Below are 20639 nucleotides of genomic sequence, written 5' to 3'. Positions count from 1 at the left end.
CAATTGGGGTTAAGTGACTTGCCCAGAGTCACACAGCTAGGAAATGTTCAAGTGTCTGAGACAGATTTGAACTCAGGTCCTCCTGACTTCAGGGCTGGTGCTCTATCCACTATACCATCTAGCTGCCCTTAAGTTAGTCTTAAGTGACACCCCTTTTGTTTTGGTTTCTCTAGACCTAAATTTAAAGACTTATTTATTTTTATTGCATTACTAACCAATACATCATTCGTGTTGAAATATGTTTGATTTATATCTCCCATCATGACTTTCAAATGTGATGGTATAGTTAATTGCATTTTTAATGTTTTTAATATTTTCCATTTGTGAAGGCTATCTGACCCAAGTGATATTTTATGAAGTTAGTAAAGCTGTGTAGTCTCTCAATTCTGTATAAACAGCAACTGACTTAAGTCTCAGCTTTGGGAAGAAAAGGGAACAAGATGTGGAAACTATAAAGTCAAAAGATTGCAGTTGCTGTAGATGTGCACAAAGATTGGTTGCAATTGATGTAAATGTGCACATTAGCTTTTTTGGAGGAGGGTAAGGATTGCAGGAATTTCTGTTTTTGAGCTCTATGGCTATTGCAAGAGCTTCAGATTATTGCATCTCTTTGGAGAACTAGATGATGTAACTTTTTCAAGGTTTTCTAATTGCTTTTGGAAATACAGTACTTTTACCCAAATTGCTTATAATTAAATTCTGGTGATAGGATGCATTTAAGAATGAAAACTGATTTGAGGGAAATGTAATTTTCTAAAACTTAATGAGTAAGGTGGCTTTTATTATGGTATATATTGGGATATAAAAGAAAGAAGCTATATTTGTTTAAGAATATTCTACCATTCAGATTTTTGACAGACTCAGTCTCTCCATTCTTCTGAATTATTTTAATATATTTCATTCCATTGACATGGAGACATTGATAAATGTTCAACTGCCTTAAGGATTTGGTAGGAACCCACAATTCTCCATTAAGACAAGTTACTGTAGTACTAAATTAAGTAATGTTACCACAAAAAGATTGATTTTATTTATATATTTATATATAAATATTTATATATTCTATAGTCTGTTATTTGGTTCAGCTATTCATCTTCCAAATCTCAAGTTTTGTCTCTGATAATTTAAAGTGAAGGAAATATTGAGAAAATCTATTGAACATAAAGAACTGGATTAGACATATATCTTATAATGATACCAAGGGGTTAGTTAGGGGTTATAGTTAGGAAAAGCTTATTCCCTTGCCCTTAGATGATGAAGATAAATATTCATATTTTTTTAAAATGAAAAGATTGGATTAGTTAAAAACTTTTAAAAAATAATTCACATTGTTTTGAGTAAAGTATTATAAAATGAAAAAGTTTACAAGTGTGGACCTCTTAATGGCAAAATTAATGATCACAAATCATATCTCAGCAAAAAGAATGGGTTACAAATGTGACCTGTTAATATTTTATTGTATTTGTTATTAGCCTTTACTAGAAATTTAAGACTGCTGTGTTTTTCATTTTATTTTATTTTTGTTCCAGATTTCTTTTTACTAGAATCAGGAGGTAACCTTTAGTTTCCTGGCATGCACCTGGCTATTGTAGGTGCTTAATAAATGTATGTTGATTGCAGAACAAATATATTTACTTTATCCACATCCTTTACACCTTTATGTGTAGATTTTCTTCATATCCATACTCAGTCTTTACAGATTTAAGTCCAGTTTTGGTGGTGGTGGTGGTGGTGGTGGTGGTGGTGTGTGTGTGTGTGTGTGTGTGTCCTTTAGGGCAGTTCTCCTTGGCCATTTTGCTTGTCAATTGAGTGCTAGGTTTGGAGTTAGGAAAGAGATCATTCTTCATTCAAATCTGGCTTCAGACACTGCTATGTGATCCTAGGCAAGTCACTTAGCTGTTTGCCTCAGTTTCCTTATCTGTAAAATTAGCTGGAGAAGGAAATGACAAACCACTCTAGTATCTTTGCCAAGAATGCCCCAAGTGGGGCACAAAGCCAGATATGATGGGAAATAGAACTTTTAGAGATTTTTTACTAAATCCACCATATCTTCACAAAGTAGTATACTCCAGGTATTAGGCATGTGGTGTCATAATTTATAATTAAGAAAAGTGATACCTTATCTTAAGATGTTGATTATTTAGTTTATAGAACTACGTTAACCTACATTTAAGTTTATATTAAGAAATTTAAAAAAATAACGCTGCCTCTTTGAAGATATGGGTCCTTTGCATGAAATTTTAGTAAATATAACTTACAATGAACATATAGCTATATTTAAAAGTTTTTGGTTTAATGTGAGTTTATAGCCTTTATTTTTTTTTAGGTTTTCTTCATCTTGACTTTTTCTGTGTGAATGTTTGTGTCACAATCTTGTGCTAACTCATTATGAATCATACACTAGCTTGCTTCCTCTTGCTCCCAATCTCCTTTCAACTATCTATCTTTATTTCTGCTGAGGTTATATTGTATTTGTTTTTCAGATGAGACCCTTTTTGCTCTTCCTGCTTCATCTGAGCCTGTGATGCACTCCTCTGCAGGCAAGTTCTTTCTGCTAGCCTTGTGTCTTAAATATATTCTGTCCTTTGAATCTTTCATCTCATTAACCTTTTACAGTATAGTTTGTGCTTACTAAAATTTAGCATGGGTCCAAGAATGTTTATAATATGTCAGGCTGTAAATTTGTAGTTACATACTCAATCTTCCTAGATAACATGTAAGAGGAGATGGGCAGAATAAGAATACATACATGGGAATTCTTGGACCTTTAATTTATACATTAACAATTAATTTTTCCTAATAGACATATTTGCTGATAGATGAAACACATTAATTGTTGCATTAACTTTCTTAATCCTATTTGTAAATGAATTCCAGGATTAGATCACTTAGTTATCCGGTTGCTTTTTTGTCCCCTATACACTGCCAAACCAAATCTCCTCTTTTCTAAAAACTCATTAAAAGTAACTTTCCCTACTTGTTAACACTTAAATTCTTTTCTAATCTTTATTTCTGTCTTTGCATTGCATGAAATTTCTTTTGTCACATATATAATAATTTTTTGGTTGCTGGGCAGTAGCTTTAAATCAGTCAATAATTTAGTTTCTAACTCATTTAGCATCTTTTTATACTGTCATTTTAGCTAACTATAGGTGATTTTTTTTTTTTTTTTTTACTAATTTGAATCTGTCATAAAGTTTGCATTAACTTTTAAGAACACTTGCATTCTCTAACTTTCCTTTCTGTCCATGGTCACAGAAAAAGTTATGAACTTGAAGGAGCAGCCAGGTAGCACTCTATCAGCTGATCAAGAGGAACTTACATCTGTACTTCTTGAAACTGCTGCTTCTCTTCCTTCTCTGTCTCCTCTATCAGCTGCTCCTTTTAAAGAACATGAATCTTTTGGTAATTTTCCAGCTGTATTATCTACAGAAGAAACATACCAAACTACAAATGAAATTTCTAAAAAATCCACAGAGAAGGCAAAAAATCCATTTGTAGATAGCGACTTCAGAGGGTTTTCAGAGTTGAGATACTCAGAAATGGGATCTTCATTTGAAGGGTTGCAAAAAGCTGAATTAACCTTCAAAGAAATCCCTCAGGAAGAAATATTTATGAAGAAACAAGAGAATTTAGTCAGTGAGACTCTCCGCCAGTGCCAACAAGATTTGCCATTAGCTCTCATTAAATCAGAAGAAAAAGACAAAGTAATATTTTCTGAAAAAACAAAATATGATAAAGACAACATTGGTGAAAGGGAAGTCTTAGTACCTTCCAAGGAAGAGGCTCCTCTAAGGGAAGAATATGTAGATTTCAAACCATTTGAGCAAGTATGGAAAGTAAAAGATACTTACAATGAAAAGAGTAATATAGAAAGTTTTCGAGGTAATTTAGATAGCAAGTTGGAAAGTATTGTGGATGAGAAATATGTTGCAGATAGTCTTAGGAAAAAGAATCATGACAAAGACAGTGAAAGTAGCAATGAAGATACTTCTTTTCCCAGTACACCAGAAGCTATAAAAGATGTTTCACAAGCATATGCTTCTTTTGAACCTGATGCAGTAACTGAAAATCTTTCAAAAAAAGGTCTCTCTCTCTTAGAAGACCAAACTTCTGAAAATAAGACAGATGAGAAAAAAATTGCAGAAAAGCAAGCTCAAATTGTGACTGAAAGTAATAGTATCAAAACAACAAACCCTTTTATTGTGTCAGCACAGGATAGTGACAGAGACTATGTCTCAACAGATAGTTTATCAAAGGTACCTGTAGAAGTTGGAGCAAACATACCAGAAGGTCTTACACCAGATTTAGTACAAGAAGCACATGAAAGCAAAATTAGTGATGCTACTTCCACAAAGCTGGTTTATGAAACAAAAATGGATTTGGTCCAAATGTCTGAATCTTTACAGGAGTCTGTACATTCTGTACCTCAGCTTTGCCCTTCATTTGAAGAATCTGAAGCTACCCCTTCACCAGTTTTGCCGGACATTGTTATGGAAGCCCCACTGAATTCTGTAACTCCTGGTGCTAGTGCTTCATCTGCTCAACTCAGTTCATCTCCCTTAGAGGCTTTTACACCTGTTAATTATGAAAGCCTAAAACTTGAGTCAGAAAACCCCCCACCCTATGAAGATAGCATGAATATACTCTCAAAAGAGGTACCATCAATAAAAGAAGAAAAGAAGGGACCTGAATGCATTAGTCCAATCGTTGAAGAAACAGAAGCATCATACATTTCTATTGCATGTGACTTAATTAAAGAAACAAAACTCTCCACTGAATCTGCTTCTGCAGACTTTACTGATTACTCAGAGATGGCAGTAAAAGAAAATGTTTCACAGCCTATGCCTGACCTCTCTGACCTGGTGGAAGACTCTTCACCTGAATCAGAACCAGTAGATTTATTCAGTGATGACTCAATACCAGAAGTTCCTCAAAAGGAAGATGAGGCTGTGCTACTTGAAAGAGAAAATTCACCGTCATTGGTGTTAGAGCATGAAAGTAAGGAAAAACTCAATGCATCACCTCCTACCATGGGAAAGCCATATTTGGAGTCTTTTCAGCCTATTCTGGATACCTCAAAAGCAGCTACTGCTCTGTCATCTGAAGTTACTTTCACAATGGTGAACAAGGAGAAAATTCCTTTGCAAATGGAGGAACTGAATACTTCAGTTTATTCAGATGAAGACTTATTTGTTTCTAAGGAACCAAAAATAAGAGAAGCTGAACTCTTTGCTGATTCTTCTCCAATTCAGATTGTAGAAGATTTCTCTATAACAGTCAGCTCAAAAACTGTTCCTCCTGCTAAATTGGCTAGAGAATTCACTGATGTAGAAGTATCACTGAAGGGTGAAAATGGTAGTCACCAAGAAGTAGTAAGCTCATCACTTTGCTCAGAATTACCCCATGACCTTTCTCTCAAGAATGTACCTATTAAAGTTGAAGAAAAAATTCATGTTTTGCACAAAGCTCCAGATGGAGTCACCCAAGACATGCCTGATGGGTCCAAGGGGCTTCCGTTGCCTACAGATGTTTCTATTTTGCCCACTAATGCAGAGATAGGCAGTATAGTAAAGCCCAAAGTTATTTTGAAAGAAGCTGAAGAAAAAAAGCCTTCTGTTACAGAAAAAGAGAAAAGAGCACCTTCGGCTATATTTTCAGCAGAGCTGAGTAAGACTTCAGGTAATCTTGTAACACTTTGTACTTACTAACCAGCCATTTTCTCAACTGCCATGTTATGAATTTCCATATAACATTTCACTACATCTTATCTAATATACTACATTTGTTGTGATGCTTCCTTGAAATCATGATATCAATTCTTATAATCTTTTCTCTCCTCTTTCCTTTTCACCCTATTTTGACCACTTCACAAATTATTAGTTCATCACTCAATACATATATTCTCAACTACTAAAACAGAATTTGTTCATAGTATGGGCAACTTTTTTAGACCCAGTTATTCTATTATGATTGAGATTAATGTCTTAATTTTGAAGGAAGAAATCTTAAGTATCTATTAACTTCTTTCTATTTGACGAATTATTCTAGGCTTTGAGGATCCAAGTACAATACAGTCTTACAATGATCTTTCTAATGAGGAAGGCAACAAGTATGTATGTAAATACAAATATTTTATACTTTATGAAGAGAATACATACAAATACATACAAAGTATTTAAAAAAAAGGTAGAGGGGAGGTCAGTAGCAGCTTCCAGAATTAGGAAAGACTTCATTCAAAAGATGATGCCTAAGTTGCATCTTAAAGGAACAGTGATGGAATGAGATGGAGGTGAAGAGAAAGTCCATTTAACCAATCAGGAGATTGTTGCAAAAATCTAAGTGAAAATGATAAGGACTGGTTGTAAGAAATGTGGTAAAGATAGAATTGGTAAGACGTGGGGTGAGGGACAATGAGAAGTCCAAGATAATACCAAGATTATGAAATACCAGGATTTGGGGCAAAAAGTAATGAGTTTGGTTTTGGTTATTCTTAAAAGGTCTCTGGGAAAATTGGTTTGAATTTTCTGATAGACCATTAGTGACAATGGGACTGAGTCATCAGAGGAAACACTTGAGCATGCATATGTAGATCTGGAAGTTAATCTGTAAAAATGGTAAAAAAAACTTTTGGACCTGATTGTGCATCAGGAGTTGTTAAAAAAAAAACCAAAACCTATTTTGTGTCCTAAAGTCTTTTTTTACAGAATTATGTTTTCGTATGTATAAAGTAAAATAAGATTATATAGGAAGCCATTGATATTAAAATAGTTATCAACATTTTAAAGAAACAGAACCTAGGTTTTGAGTCCCTGGTATAGAAGGAGAAGAGGGCCCAGGACATTCCTTGCAGAATGACCGTTAAGTGTGATAATCATCTATTCTATGTCTGTTATCCTGATTTAACATTCACCTTTGTAAGCAAAATAATTATATTTTTAATCAGTGAATGGATATTTATCTGGCACCTATTATGTGCCAGCTATTACAGTAAGAACTAGGAATATAAAGAGAAAGGCACAAAGGCAGTCCTTATTCCCAAGTATCAGGGACTCTCATAGTCTTGTGAAAGAAGCAATATGGAAATGTACAAGTAAAATATTTTCAGGATAAATTGAAAATAATTAACAGAAGGGAAGGTAGGCACTAGCATTAAATGGGATAGGCTTCTTACAGAACATATGATTTTAACTGGGACTTGAAGAAAGCTAGGATGGGGCGGGGAGGCTATTCCATGCATGGGGGCTAATCAGTGGAAGCCCTTCCAGTTTGGAAGTAGTCTCTTAGAAGAGGAATAATAAAAGGAGGCCAGTGTTCCTGGATTACAGTCTATGTTGTAGGAATGTACAATAAAAGAACCCTGGAAATGTAGGATATGGCCAGGCTGGGAAGGGCATCAGATGCCAAAGAGCATTTTACATTAGGAAGTTCTAGAGAACTATTGGAGTGTATTGGGATAGGTTGTCGTCGTTGGTGGTACTGACACGGTCAGATCCTTGAGATTGATGTGACCGCTGAATGATATGATCTGAAGTGAAGAGGGACCTGGCATAGCAGACCAACCAGCAGGCTGCTGCCGTGGTTTGTGATGTGATGAAGGCCTGTGACAGTCTCCTGGCATTGTCAGGAGGGAAGGATATGTTGATTGAATGTGGAAAGGAAAAAGAATTGAGGATGACATCTAGATTGTGAGCCTGAGTGGCTGGAAGGATCTTGAGATCAGGAATAGTTTGGGCAGGAGATGTTCTAGTTTTGGAAATGTAGAATTTAGGAGGTTTGGGACACATATAATAGACAGGTGAAGATTAAGAGAGAGAGAGATGAGAACTGTGTAAGGAGATGTGAGAATTATCAGCATATCATTGAAACCTGGGAGCTGAGGAGATCATCAAGAGATGACTTAGGGCAGAGCCCTGGGAACACCTATTGTGAGCAGCCCTGGCCTGGAAGACGGTCTAACCGATGAAACTTGGATGGGTTTGGAAATGGAATAAACTTGTATCCTTATTAAGAATTGTTATCTCTTCATATGGTACCAGAGATATGACAGAAACCCCCCCCCCCACTATCTATATTTAACTTCATGATATAGTGGAAAGTGCACTAAATCTGGAGTTAGTGGAATTATTTTTGAATCCTAACTTGTGGGATCTTGGGCAAATCACTTCCTCTCTCCAGACATCAGTTTCCTTATCTGCAAAATCAAGTTAACTGGATTTCTAAGGTCCTAGCTTACTTTAAAAGGAATTCTGATTTGTCTTTTATGGGTGTATTGTGACTAAAAATAGAAGTCAACTTATTAACAATAACAAAAAGAGCCATTGAATATTACAGGAAAATTGTCCATAAAGTGACTTTTCTTTAAAGTGGGTTTTTTCTTTTTCGTAATTGGTTAGCTTCCATTTTAGCAGTTTTAATGAGATTAAGGAAGAAAAGTGTTTACTATGTTCCTGATTTGTGGGGTATTGCCTTGAGTACTTTACAGATAATTACCTCACTTGATCCTCACAACCACTCTGTAAGGTAGGTGCTATTATTATCCCCATTTCACAGATGAGGAAATTGAGGCAATCAAAGGCTAAGTAGTTAGAATCATATAACTTGTATCAGATATGAAATCAGGTTTTACTGACAGCAGGCCTCTTGGTCTATCCTCTGAGTCCCTGAATGGCATGAAGATTAAGTTCGCTGAAATCCAGTCCCTACTAGAACTGACAGTAGCTTTGTTTTAAGATGAAAGATGCTATCTTGTTGAAAAAGACTTTATTTTGGAATTAGAGATTATTCCCTGTATGGCCTTGGACAAGTCACCCTCAGAGCCTCAGATTTTTCATCTGTATTTACTATAATCTGTGAGCTTATTGTATTGAATTTATTCCTTCCCTCTTTCTCTTTAAGCATTGTTAACCAATTAAATGATATTCTTGAAATCTCTTGCTTTCTTGTCCTTCTCTTCAACCAGAAGCCTGGATTACTCTTTAACAGGTCTGGCTCTCCCTCTGCTTTCCTTCTACTCTGTTGCTAATGAAATGGTGCTGTTGGAAGTCAAGTAACTGCTGATGAGAAATACTCCTGTGTTTAAATCAAGGGTGCACAGATCCCTGTGTATAGATTTAAGTGGTTGTGTAAATTCTGTATGGAAAAAAAAATACATCTGTGTATTACATAACTTCTAACTGAAATTTAATATTTCTTTCACTTATGAATGAAGGCAACAAATAGTTTTTCTGAGAATAGGGCCATAGACTTTATTGGACTGACAAATGAGTCAATGACACATAGCTATGAACCTCTGATTTAAATAGTAGTTTGTTAGTAAGTAGTATAATTTATGTCCCTTTGGATTTTCCTACTAAGCTTTCATCTCTTGTTGACAATGGCAGCCATTTGTATGGGGTAATTTTGTGGTGAAAAAAACCCATATTCTTAGCTCATAACTCAAGCTTAAGGAATTTTTGTATTGTTTGGGGGAAGCAGGTACCAGTCTCCATTATAATCCAGAAATCAGCTTTTTTTATTAGACGTTGTCAGTCAACAGATAGGAATTTGGCAACAATATTTGGGCAAGTTTTAAGTATGACAACAGGAAATTTCCAGGCATTTCAATTCATTTCCTTTAATGCTCTTTGGAAAATTATAAGATATTGGTGGTTTCATTGTAGAAAGGAGATTTTGTATTTGAGAAATTACTGCCAAGTTTCCAAAATGCTGCATAAGAAAAATAAATTGCTAGCTAGGTGATACAACAGCTAACTTGTATAATATGTAAATGGTGTCCTAATGCCTGGTATTACTGGGTTGATTATCGTCTACCTTCCTCATTATATTACCTGAAGTTTTTCTGGTAACATATAGATTTACACTTTTAGAGCCATTCTTGGTATATAAACGTTATTCATATATTCAAAATCAATGGGACATCTACATGTAGAAAAAAACTAATTGGTCTTGTCAAGATGGACTCAGTAGGGACAGCTAGGTAGCAGTAGATAGAGCACCAGTTCTGAAGTCAGGAGGACCTGAGTTCAAATGTGATCTCAGACAGTTAACACTTCCTGTGTGACCCTAGGCAAGTCATTTAACCCCAAATGCCTTAGGCCCTCCCCCAAAAAAAGATGGACTCAGTAACATCTTGATCTCATTAATATTTTTGTCAAATCAGTTAACAAATTACATAAAGTAAACTACTTGAATGGAAATTTATGGAGAACTTTTCTGCAGTACCAAACTTTAATTTTAAAATTTTTGTTAGAAAAGGGTATATAATATAACCTTTAAAAGCTAAAGCTAGAAATCTACCGAATTTTAGTATTAGGTTTTAGAATTTGTTCTCATTTTCTTGTCAGCGAGCAGTTTTTATTGCAGCATTGTAGACTGAGGTGTGATTGGAGAACAAGCTCTGTTCTCATGTTCCCCTGTTTTTCCCCAGGCACATATTGTATACCCACTCTAATGCCTTATGGTGTAGAGGTAACTCAGGGTTCTTGAAAACTATATCAGTAGAACTTAGGCTTTGGCAGAGTCTGCCAACCTGGATAGACTTCAAGAACAGTTCCTGTGACAAACTGTACCTGCTGTTTAAGGACCAACCTGAATACAGGGGAAGCTCTTTACTAGAAATATGACCACTGAGTGTTTAAAAAAATGTAATGGCTATTAGTTTTCAGCAACCTATTCTGCTTCTATAGAGATTATTATATATATGGTGGAAGGAGTGGGGGCAGAAGGTATAAAGAGTAAATAGTTTAATGATACACAAACACCAGTTTAATTGTTGGTATTCTCATATTTAATCTTTGTCTACCTATCAGTGACAATCAGTATTCTCTAGTAAAGTATCACTTGCATAGCAACCTTTCTGATCAGTAAAATGTAAAGAAAAAAGATTAGTTATACCAAAATGGAACAATGATTCATAGAGGTGAATAAAGGAATTATTGGAGTTGGTTTCATTGTTTTCTAAAAGGCAGTATTTTTCCATGGGATACTTGGTGATCTTGCCTGGTAGTGCTCATGCTGAGCTTAAGCCAGTGTAATAATTAGTTGCTGGTTTAGTTGCAGAAGTTGAAGTAGAAAAATTAAATTGCATAAAGTACTTGAGAGGGTCTTCCTATTGAATCATCCATTTATCTTGATACTTGATGATTTAATGTGAAGATGGCCACAGGGAGAGACAGCAAAACATTTTGGAAATTATTTTGGAATTGAATAGAGCATACAAAGATTTATCTTGTCAGAAGATTCATTTTTCTCTCACCCATACATGAGGAGTTGGAAGATTTTGGCAAGTTCTGAATATTACCAGAAAATAAAGAATATATTAAATAGGCTGAAAATAATTTGAGTACTGACATGAATATCACCTGTCTTGGCTCATCATTTAGGAGTTACCTGTCTGCAGTCACCTGTCTTTTCTCATCCTTGACAAATACTGGTTAGAATGAAGTTCAGAATCAGTTATTGAAGAAAGAGAAGGAAAATAGCTCCTATTTTTTATATATATATATATATATATATATATATATATATATATATATATATATATAAAATGTGCTTTAAAGTTTGCAAAGTACTTTAGATTATTTTATTTGAAGAATTATCCCATGAAGTAATTACTACTGGTAGTATCTCTATTTTAGAGATTGGAACACTGAATAAGTAGCAGAGTCCCTTTCCCTTCTTTAGGATATAGATAACTGAAGATTACAAGCAGCTCTGCCTTGTTAAAAGAACAGATGATATAACTAGCAGAAAGCTTTGTGTTAGTTCCCACCCCCTCGAGCTAGAAAACCAGAAAAACAGATATCAAAGTGGAATAGATAGATTGTGTATGATCTCATTTTTGATAATAAAGTCACCACACATTGAAGTTCCTTCATTGAATGTGTTATATGATGAACTTAGTGATACACTGGAATGAATATTGATCTTTCACTTAGGGAGAGGAAAGGATGTAGGTTCAAATCCTCCTTAGATGTGTGACTATGGCAAGTCCCTATATTTTCCTGGGTCTCAGTCTCCTCATCCATAAAATTAGGAGGTTGGACTGGATGACATTTGAGTTCCCTATAAGAAGATGAAATTGAAAATAGTGATTGTACCTACCCTGATATATAGAGGGCATTATTTTCCTAGTTAACATGTAAAACAATTTGTTTTTAAAACTTTTGAGTTTAAAAGTTTGAGTTCTCTCCCTTTTCTATGCCCTCCTCCCCCATTAAGAAGACTTGTGAAAATGTGCAAAATATTTCCATAAAAGTCATGTTCTGAAGGGAAACATAGATCTCCCCCCTCAAAAAAAGTCCTCAAAAAAAGTAAATCTGTTTTGAGATACAATCATTTCTTTCTCTGGGTATCTCTCCCTCCCTGGAAAAATATGGGTCATTCTTCCTCTTCTCTTCCACTTTAGAAGCTTTTTCTTGCTTTTATGGCAGATAATTTATGCCCATTCTAGAGGTGGGAGAATTGGGTACTTAGTTTTTAAATTGTCTTAAAGAGAAAAGAATTTGGAAAAAATGACCGGAAAAAGCACAAATGATATTAACTTTTAAAAAGCAATGGGTAGTGTGGTGTAGTGGAAGAATCAGGTGATTTGGCCTCTCAGTACTTGTGAACTTGACCCCCAGTACTTCACTTTCCTGGATCTTAGTTTTCTCCTCTGGAATGAAAAGGTTGGCCTGAGAGAGTGGAGTGGGGCAAGTCTCTTGAAGATCACCTGTGGATGTAGTTTTTAAATCTATATTTTTTATTTCAGTAAATACCTTCCAATTTATCTGGTTTTGCTTCACTGGGGAATGTTAGAGGCAGTATTTGACACAGGACCTAGCTCAAAGTCTGTGATAGAGCACTTTGCAAATTATGAAGATTTTGAAATACAGTATGTATTCAGTAAACAATTGCTGAGAGATTGGTTTGCTTTTAGTGCAGTAGAAAAGGTTTTAATTTAATAATTATGAGAAGCTCTATAGACTACTGGAGAGCTGTTAAGCATCCAGAAGACCTGGATTCAGCTTTTGTTGAATCCTTTTAGTTCTATTCTACTCTTCGTGATGCCATTTGGAGTTTTCTTTGCAAAGATATTGGAGTGGTTTGTCATTTCCTTCTCCAGATCATTTTATAAATGAGGAAACTGAGGCAAACAGGATGAGGTGACTTACCTAGGCTTACATAAAGATAATAAATGTTTGAGACCAGACTTGAACTCAGGAAGATGAGTCTTATTGATTACAGCTCTGGCCTATCCATTGTGCCATCTAGCAGTGGGTTCAAGTATTGGCCCTTTGACCCTAAGACAAGGTACTTAAGACAATTCTCTGGTTATTAAAAGAACAGTCTCCTGTCTAATTTGATGTAGCAAATTGTCTCATTTGGTAAAAATAATTGTTTATAGTGTTTACAACATTTTTGCCAGTTTTTCAGAGTGAAATATATAGTTTTGTTTCTGATTACTGTTAGTTATTGAGAGTATATTAATAATTCTTTTGAAAACAGTTCTTGTCCTTTGACCACTATCTTTTGTAGAATGGTTTGTAGTTATATTTGTTAATTTCCCATGTGTATTGTTATTTACTTCATTGACCTGAAAATGCTTAAGATTTTTTTTATCTCATCAGTTTTGAATAACTGTTTCTTGTCTAGTTAAGATTTCTTGCATTCTCCCTATTTTAAAAATAATGTGACCTTTTTCTCATTCATTACCATGGTTATATGGTGTAGGATGTTGGTCTCCCAACATATTTCTGTCAAATTTCTTGTTGATGAGGGAATCTTTCCTCCATGTTCTTGAATGTAGCAAAGACTGGACTATTTTTGTTGGGTTATAGATTTGAGAGTTTGGTAGTTTTTTATTACTTATTTTTTTTGTATTATCAGTACCACATAATTTTCATGTTTTTTTTGCCTCATAGTAATATAGCTTGAAGTCTGGTAAATGTTATGCTCTGTTATTTTTAATTTTACTTTTTAATTTTTTGTTTCCATTTTTGAAATGTTTCTCCAAATGAAAATTGTTTTTTTCCTGGTTCTATAAAGCATCTCCTTTGGTAACTTGATTGGTATAGCAATAAATATGTAAAATATTTGAGATAGTATTTTCATCTTTATTCTTTTTTCATGAGCCAATCGTGACCATTAAATCTTAGTAACTTAAATTTTCATTTATTTCTGTAAATAATATTTTATAGATGTATTTATGCCTTACATATATTTTTATAGGTTAACTTCCAAATAGTTGTATACTTTTGATGCAAATTTCTTTTTGGGGGGGGGCGGTTAATATTGACTACAATGTCAGCAAGTATTAATACGATACAATTACTATACTATACTATACAGTTATTATCTTATTTGATTCTCACAACAACTGAGAAGAAGGGTGCTATTACTATTATCCCACAGATGAAGAAATTGAGGCAGAGATTAATGACTTTGTCTGGGTCAGGTCTTTCTGACTCCTGGCCCACTTTATGTACCACCTAAGCCATCCTTTTGTACAAATGAAAGCATAAAGACAATTTCTGTTTTCAAGGATCTTGCATTCTAACTTGGCAAGACAATACATAAAAGAAAACTAAATAGGAGAAGAAAGACAAAGTATCTCCTCTCCACCCTGCCATGGTAGAAATGAAGATATGATTGGCCTTTAGTAGGGTTTCTGAAAAGACTCATCTATTTAAAAGGAGAAGCTTCATGAAGTCATTATCTAGAATAAATTAATAGATAAGTCTGAAGAACTATTGGGAATTTGTATAGATTTATTTTGCATTCTATGGATTATAGTCATTACTTTTCTGTCTTTGATTCATAGTTTTCTATGTCATCTGCAAGTAATATTGATGTTTCTCTGTGTATATTGGATATCACCCAATGTCTGTCACAAAAAGTTTTAAATAGATTGACTTTTGGGGCATGCTGTATTTATACCTTTAATTCTATTGTTATTCTTGTAGCTGCAATGTCTAGAACTGTCAAAAAATAGTTGCATGGAGGCCATTATTTTGCTTTACTCTTATTTGTATTAGGGAAAACTTTTGTTTACATTTATTACATTAAAAAAGATCTGTTATTTAAGAGTTTTTAACTTAAAATGAGAAACATTTTTCTGAATATGTTGAAATAATTGGCTGATTTAGAAGAGGCAGTATGGTACAGAAGAAAGACTGGAGGCAGAAGGCTTCAAATCCTACATCTGACACTACTTGTGTGACTTTGACACCTAACTGTGGATCTGTTTCTTCAGGATTAAAAATGAGGAGGTTATATTAAATGGCCTTTAAGTAACTCCTATCTCTAGATTTTGTTATGATTTGTTTTTGTTCGTTCTTTGCTATTTATGTACTAAACCATATGCATCCAATTCAGTCATAGTGAATTATTTTCTAGATCTTGACATCAGTATTTGGTTAATGAGATTGTTCTCTGTAGCTTTATCTTCTCTAATATTGAGACTGTATGTTTTAAAAAAAAAAAAAAAAGGAAGAAAGCACCTATTATGTGCCAGATACTGTGCTAAGTAATTTACACAGTATCTCATTTGATCCTTACAACAACCCTTGAAGATACACGCTATTATGAGGTACATGCTATTATTATCCCAACTTTATAGATGATGAAAGTAAGGCAAACAATGAAAATAACTTGCCCATGGTGACAGCTAGTTTTCGGATTAAGATGTCTTTTTTTGCACTTTTAAAAGTGATTATTTTGTAGTGTTTAATTATATGATCACTTTATTGCTCTTTTTCTACTTGTTAATGCATATTTTCAGAAATGAAAATTTCCTCTGAGCACTGATCAACTTAACTTATTTTATAAGTTTCATTATTCTCAATCTATTTAGTCATTGTTCCTATATTTATTCATTTAGGATGTCATTGTTTAACCTCTATTTAATGTTGTATCTTTTATTTATATTTCTCTTAACTAAATTTTATTTTATTGTTTTAAGGTTTATAGAAGATGTTTTATTTTTGCCTTTTTACATTTGTTTAATTACTTTATGATCACCCACATAATCAATTTTTATAAAAGTGCCATGGGATGCTGGAAAAATATATACTTTATAATTTTCCCATAGAGAGGTTACTATAGGTCCATCACTGCCACTATTTTGTTATTGGCATCTTTTGCAGTTTACCTAGCAAAAACATGACCTATTAGGCCACTTTTATTTATTTAAATTTTTTTCGATAGTCTATGCTATCTTTGAGAATAATTTCCCTTTTGATATCAGTTTTTATGATTGCCTTATTCATGACTATAATGCTTCTTTTAATTAACCAGACAGTTAATTTTGGTCCATTCCTTCATTTTCACTCTTGACTGTAAGATTGGAAAGTAAAAAAATGGAAGGTATTGACTTGAAATGATAGAGCAAGATTGTTTATCAGAAGTTCCCTATCCTAATGAAATCATAATTCTGGTTATTATCTCTCTGTGTGTATGTTTTTAGTGTTTTGCAAAAAGTTGTTAGTTTTAAAAAATTGTATTTTTTTCAGACATTTAATCCTTTCACATCTAGAGTTTTTTTTGTATTGAATTTATTTCTTCTCCCCCCCCCCTTTTATTTTTAAGTCTGCCCTTTTCTTTACCTGGTTCTGTTTTTCTTTCATTAATTTCCCTCCCTCAGTTACTTTGCCCAATCCTAATCTCACATTTCATCTCTAGCCTTGGTCTCTTTTCCGTTTTGATAAAAGTGTGGTACTTAATCATTCTTGTCTTTCCTCTTTTTGCATTATGTCCTTTTCACTGACATTAATTTATAACATTCCTTTCCAAGAATTGTTGTTTTCATGACAATCTGTTCCTTGCTTGTTTCCCTTTTGAGATTCATTTTAGAATTTTTTTTGCCAGGAATGTAAGTACTCTGAGGTAGTGTGGAAGATGGTTGAGATTGTTCTGTTACTTGAATCTGATGGGCTCTGCCTGCTCTTTCCTCACTAATTGTCCCTTTATATTTGATGTCATGGAATTCTCCTTTTTTAATCTGTATTCTCTTATTCAGCTTCCTGAGCTATACTCAACCCTAATGTATTAAACTTTTTTCTTCTCAGTTGAGATTACTAAGAAATTGTATTCCAAAAGCATCTATTTTACATACCTTCTTGCTGTTCAGATTATCTCATCCCCTGCTGCCTTTGTAAAATCTGAGCTGCCAGAGCATTCAATTTCTCCTATAAGTATTAACAAGAAATGAACACTTCTTTATACAAAATAGAAAAATATATTTTGTACAAGTAATTGTTTTAAGTACTAAAATTAACAGTACCAACATTACTTATCTGTTTTCCTTTGTGAACTACCTTCTTTCCATTAAAAAAAACTTTTCAGGGTTTCCCTTTTCTTGCTGATTTGTTAGATGAGAGATGAAACCCCAAATTTATTTTGATTTGTATATATTTTTTTTAGTAGTGAGTTCTATATTCTCTCACCTATTGACACTGTTTCTTCTCAGTGTCTCTAATCCATGTCTAATCTGGTCTAATCCATGAAATAATTTTTTTTTAAAATACAGGAAATTTAAGCAAACTGGCAAAAAGATTTCCCTTTCTACACTTACCTTTTATCTCACCCACTTGAAAAACAAATATTTCATTTCTTAGTCCTTTATTACTATTTGAACATGGTTAGCTTATGTTTAGGCTGTTTGCTTTTTTAAATACACAGTCGACCTTTGGATTCTTTTTAAGGAATAGCTCATTCTCGCCTTTTACTGAATCCCCTGTTATTTCTTTAATTAGACTGGGGTTTGCTGATTTTTAAAGCACCTAAACTGTTTTTTTTTTTTTGTTTTTTTTTTTTTGAAATGGCATTCCAATATTTTTCTCGGATTTTCAGGTAGCATAGGAAGAAGCATTGATTGGGGTTGCAGCATCTAGTTTAAAAATCATATTTTTCACACTTAAAATCTGTCATATTGAACAAATCACTTAACTTTCTTGGACCATATGTAAAATGGAGATTAGATTATTGAGGTTCCTTTTAACTGTAGATCTATAGTCAACATGGTTTTTTACAAACAAGGAACAATCTCCACTGTGCTGATTTGTTGTCTTTGTTCTCACTGTGCTGATTTGTTGTCTTTGTTCTTATAGGTTGCAAATTTAGATGTAATTTTGAAAACTAGAAAGTTTTGGGTGAATTCAACTTGGGAGTATTTTCTGTTGGTCTCAGTCTCTACTTTGTTACCAGTATGTTTTTGATTATGTTTTCAATTCAAACGTTTTTTGAAAAAAAGTTTTAACTGACCTCGTGGCCTGCTCTAGAAGATAGGTTTTGGTGCCATCTAGTGCCTAAGTTAGAAAACTTCTTGTGAAATACTATCAGTACAGACCAAATTAAAAAAAAAATTGCCCAGCAAAGGCATATATTTTTTTTTTTTTTTTTTTTTTGTTTTCACATGATATTTATTGTTAACTTTCCCCCCCAATGATTTGCTAGCATATTTCTTAAGCATGTAAACAACTGTAGACCCAATGCTTATATTTCTTCCTAATGACTAAAGGATCTGCCTCAAAACTTGATTGTTCTTATATTTCTTCAAACTCTTCTTTATTGTTTCTTTTTTTTTTTTTTTATTATATATATATATATATATATATATTTTACAATATTATCCCTTGTATTCACCCCTCCAATCCACCCCCCTCCCTCTATTCCCTCCCCCCGGCATATATTTTTCTAAAAAAAATTTGACTCCTAGGATTTGGAACTGGAAAAGACTTTCAAGGTTATCTAATTCAATTCTTTTTGCTTTGCAGTTACAGAAACAAGGACAGATAAACTTAAGTGATTTGTCCTCTTAGGTGGTAACTAAACAAGAATTAAGGTCTTTTGACTCAAATCTTAAGTGCTATTTTCTCTGCATAATCCTACTTATACTTTGCTTCATTTAGTAAATACCAACATATGATAATTCTGAGATAATATAATTTTAAAAATATGAACAACTTGTACTTCAGACTAAGAATTGAGTAATTTTTACATTATTATGTAATGTTTGTATACTCTTATACATTAAAAACATGAAGTAAATAATGCTTTTTATGCAAATATGCAATTTAAAGGTTCTTAAAGTTTGGATTATTGTAGCACAGAATTAACATTCAATTTTTATCTTAAATACTATCTTTTAAATTTGATAACTGTAGATATCAATGTTGACGCTTTGCATATTTTTTATGTGAAGTTATTCATATATTACAACTTGGTCAAATTTAATTTTTAGCTATTATCTAGAACCAAGAATAGCTTTGGTTGAAAAACTTTTAAAATGTTATTAGAGCTGGAAGTAGTTATCTAATGACCCACCTTCTTTCTCAATTTTATAAGTAAGTTAAAACCCTTTTACTCTGATAGCAAAGCAGCAGAAGTAGACCTCTATCTATCCAGTTTGTACCATTTCAATACTGCTTTCTCTCCATTCTATAGTCAAAGCTGAAGTTTTCTAATCCTGCTATAGAGGGTGCTATGACACACACACACACACACATATATATATGTGTATATTTATAAGTTTCAGTAATAGGATATAACAATTGAACATATCTGTTTAGGTCCTTCAAAATTAACCTTAAAAATGCATTTTTAGATATTCCATAAAACAGTGGTTTTTCTTTTTAGATTCACATTTATGGTTTCTTCATTGTAGGGCACCAGTTTTTAAATTCTCTAAAGGTATCTAAGGATTCTTTTAACCTCTTAAAAGTTATTGAAGTCTCTCCCCTCTCCCCTAACCAGAACCTTTTTCTAGTTATATCTGTCAATAATTTCAGTCTTGGAAAGTAAAACATTTTAACATTATTATAAAAATAGTTTTTTATCTTATGGACCTTTGAAATGATCCAGGAGACCAAAGCTATGTCAATAGTCTGTATTAGCTTTTTATGTATTTTGTAGAATTCTTAATGATGATATATTGAATTTTTTAATTCATTAATTCATTTTCTCTAATAATCGCTTGATTTTGAAATTAGATACTATGGAAATCTTTTGATATGTTATCCTTAGAACAAAATGATCTCTTCTGGGTCTCTCTAGTCCTTTTAAAAATCTTAGGATAAAACCAATATAAATAAGTTATTATTTTTTAAAAATTGTTGCCAGGGAAGTTTGTGAGGATTGGAAACTTGGTCATTGAGAAGGAAAATTGAAAAACAAAAGATTCAGATACTTCCATATAGGTTTTAACACCTGCAAAATAGAAATTGGAAAAGAAATGCTTTATATCATTTCATTTGATCCTCAAAATCTCTGGAGATAGGTATTACAACTTTTATGTTTTCATTCTACTGCTTAAAAAACTGAAACTCAGAGCACTATTATCATTTAGCGCACTGATCATGTATCCAGGAAGTTTCAGAGATAATATTTTATATATATCCTGGATATTTCCTCTGAATTTGTTGATGATGTCCCAGAATTCTTTAGAGGGAAGCAGTTTCAGAATCATATACTCATTCTGTCTAACTTGATTAATCCTGTCCTAAAAATAGTTAAGGGAAAATTGCTAAAGGAACAGTGTTTTTGTGCATTTTATCAATATCAAGGAACAGACCCAAGGAATATGTATCCTTGCAGCCATGTTATGGGCAAATGATGTAACAGGGAGGTTTCACAATGATTTGCTTGGGTTTTAATTT

At 33.4% G+C, this 20639-nt stretch overlaps 1 protein-coding gene across 3 annotated transcripts in view; it reads left to right on the top strand.

Annotated features, from left to right (window-relative positions):
- Positions 1-20639, top strand: part of RTN4 (reticulon 4) — a 58912-nt gene that overhangs the window by 7858 nt on the left and 30415 nt on the right. The window contains exons 2-3 of one of the 3 annotated variants that reach the window (XM_074286944.1): positions 2484-2540; positions 3259-5682. The exons of 1 other annotated variant lie outside the window; for it this stretch is intronic. In XM_074286944.1, coding sequence (XP_074143045.1) covers positions 2484-2540; positions 3259-5682 — 2481 coding nt within the window. The remainder of the gene's footprint in view (positions 1-2483; positions 2541-3258; positions 5683-20639) is intronic. One more of the 3 variants, XM_074286945.1, reaches the window with a different exon arrangement.

The sequence above is a fragment of the Sminthopsis crassicaudata genome, chromosome 2, assembly GCF_048593235.1.
Source record: "Sminthopsis crassicaudata isolate SCR6 chromosome 2, ASM4859323v1, whole genome shotgun sequence".
Taxonomy (NCBI): Eukaryota; Metazoa; Chordata; class Mammalia; order Dasyuromorphia; family Dasyuridae; genus Sminthopsis; species Sminthopsis crassicaudata.
This window is presented reverse-complemented; position numbering and strand designations above follow the sequence as displayed.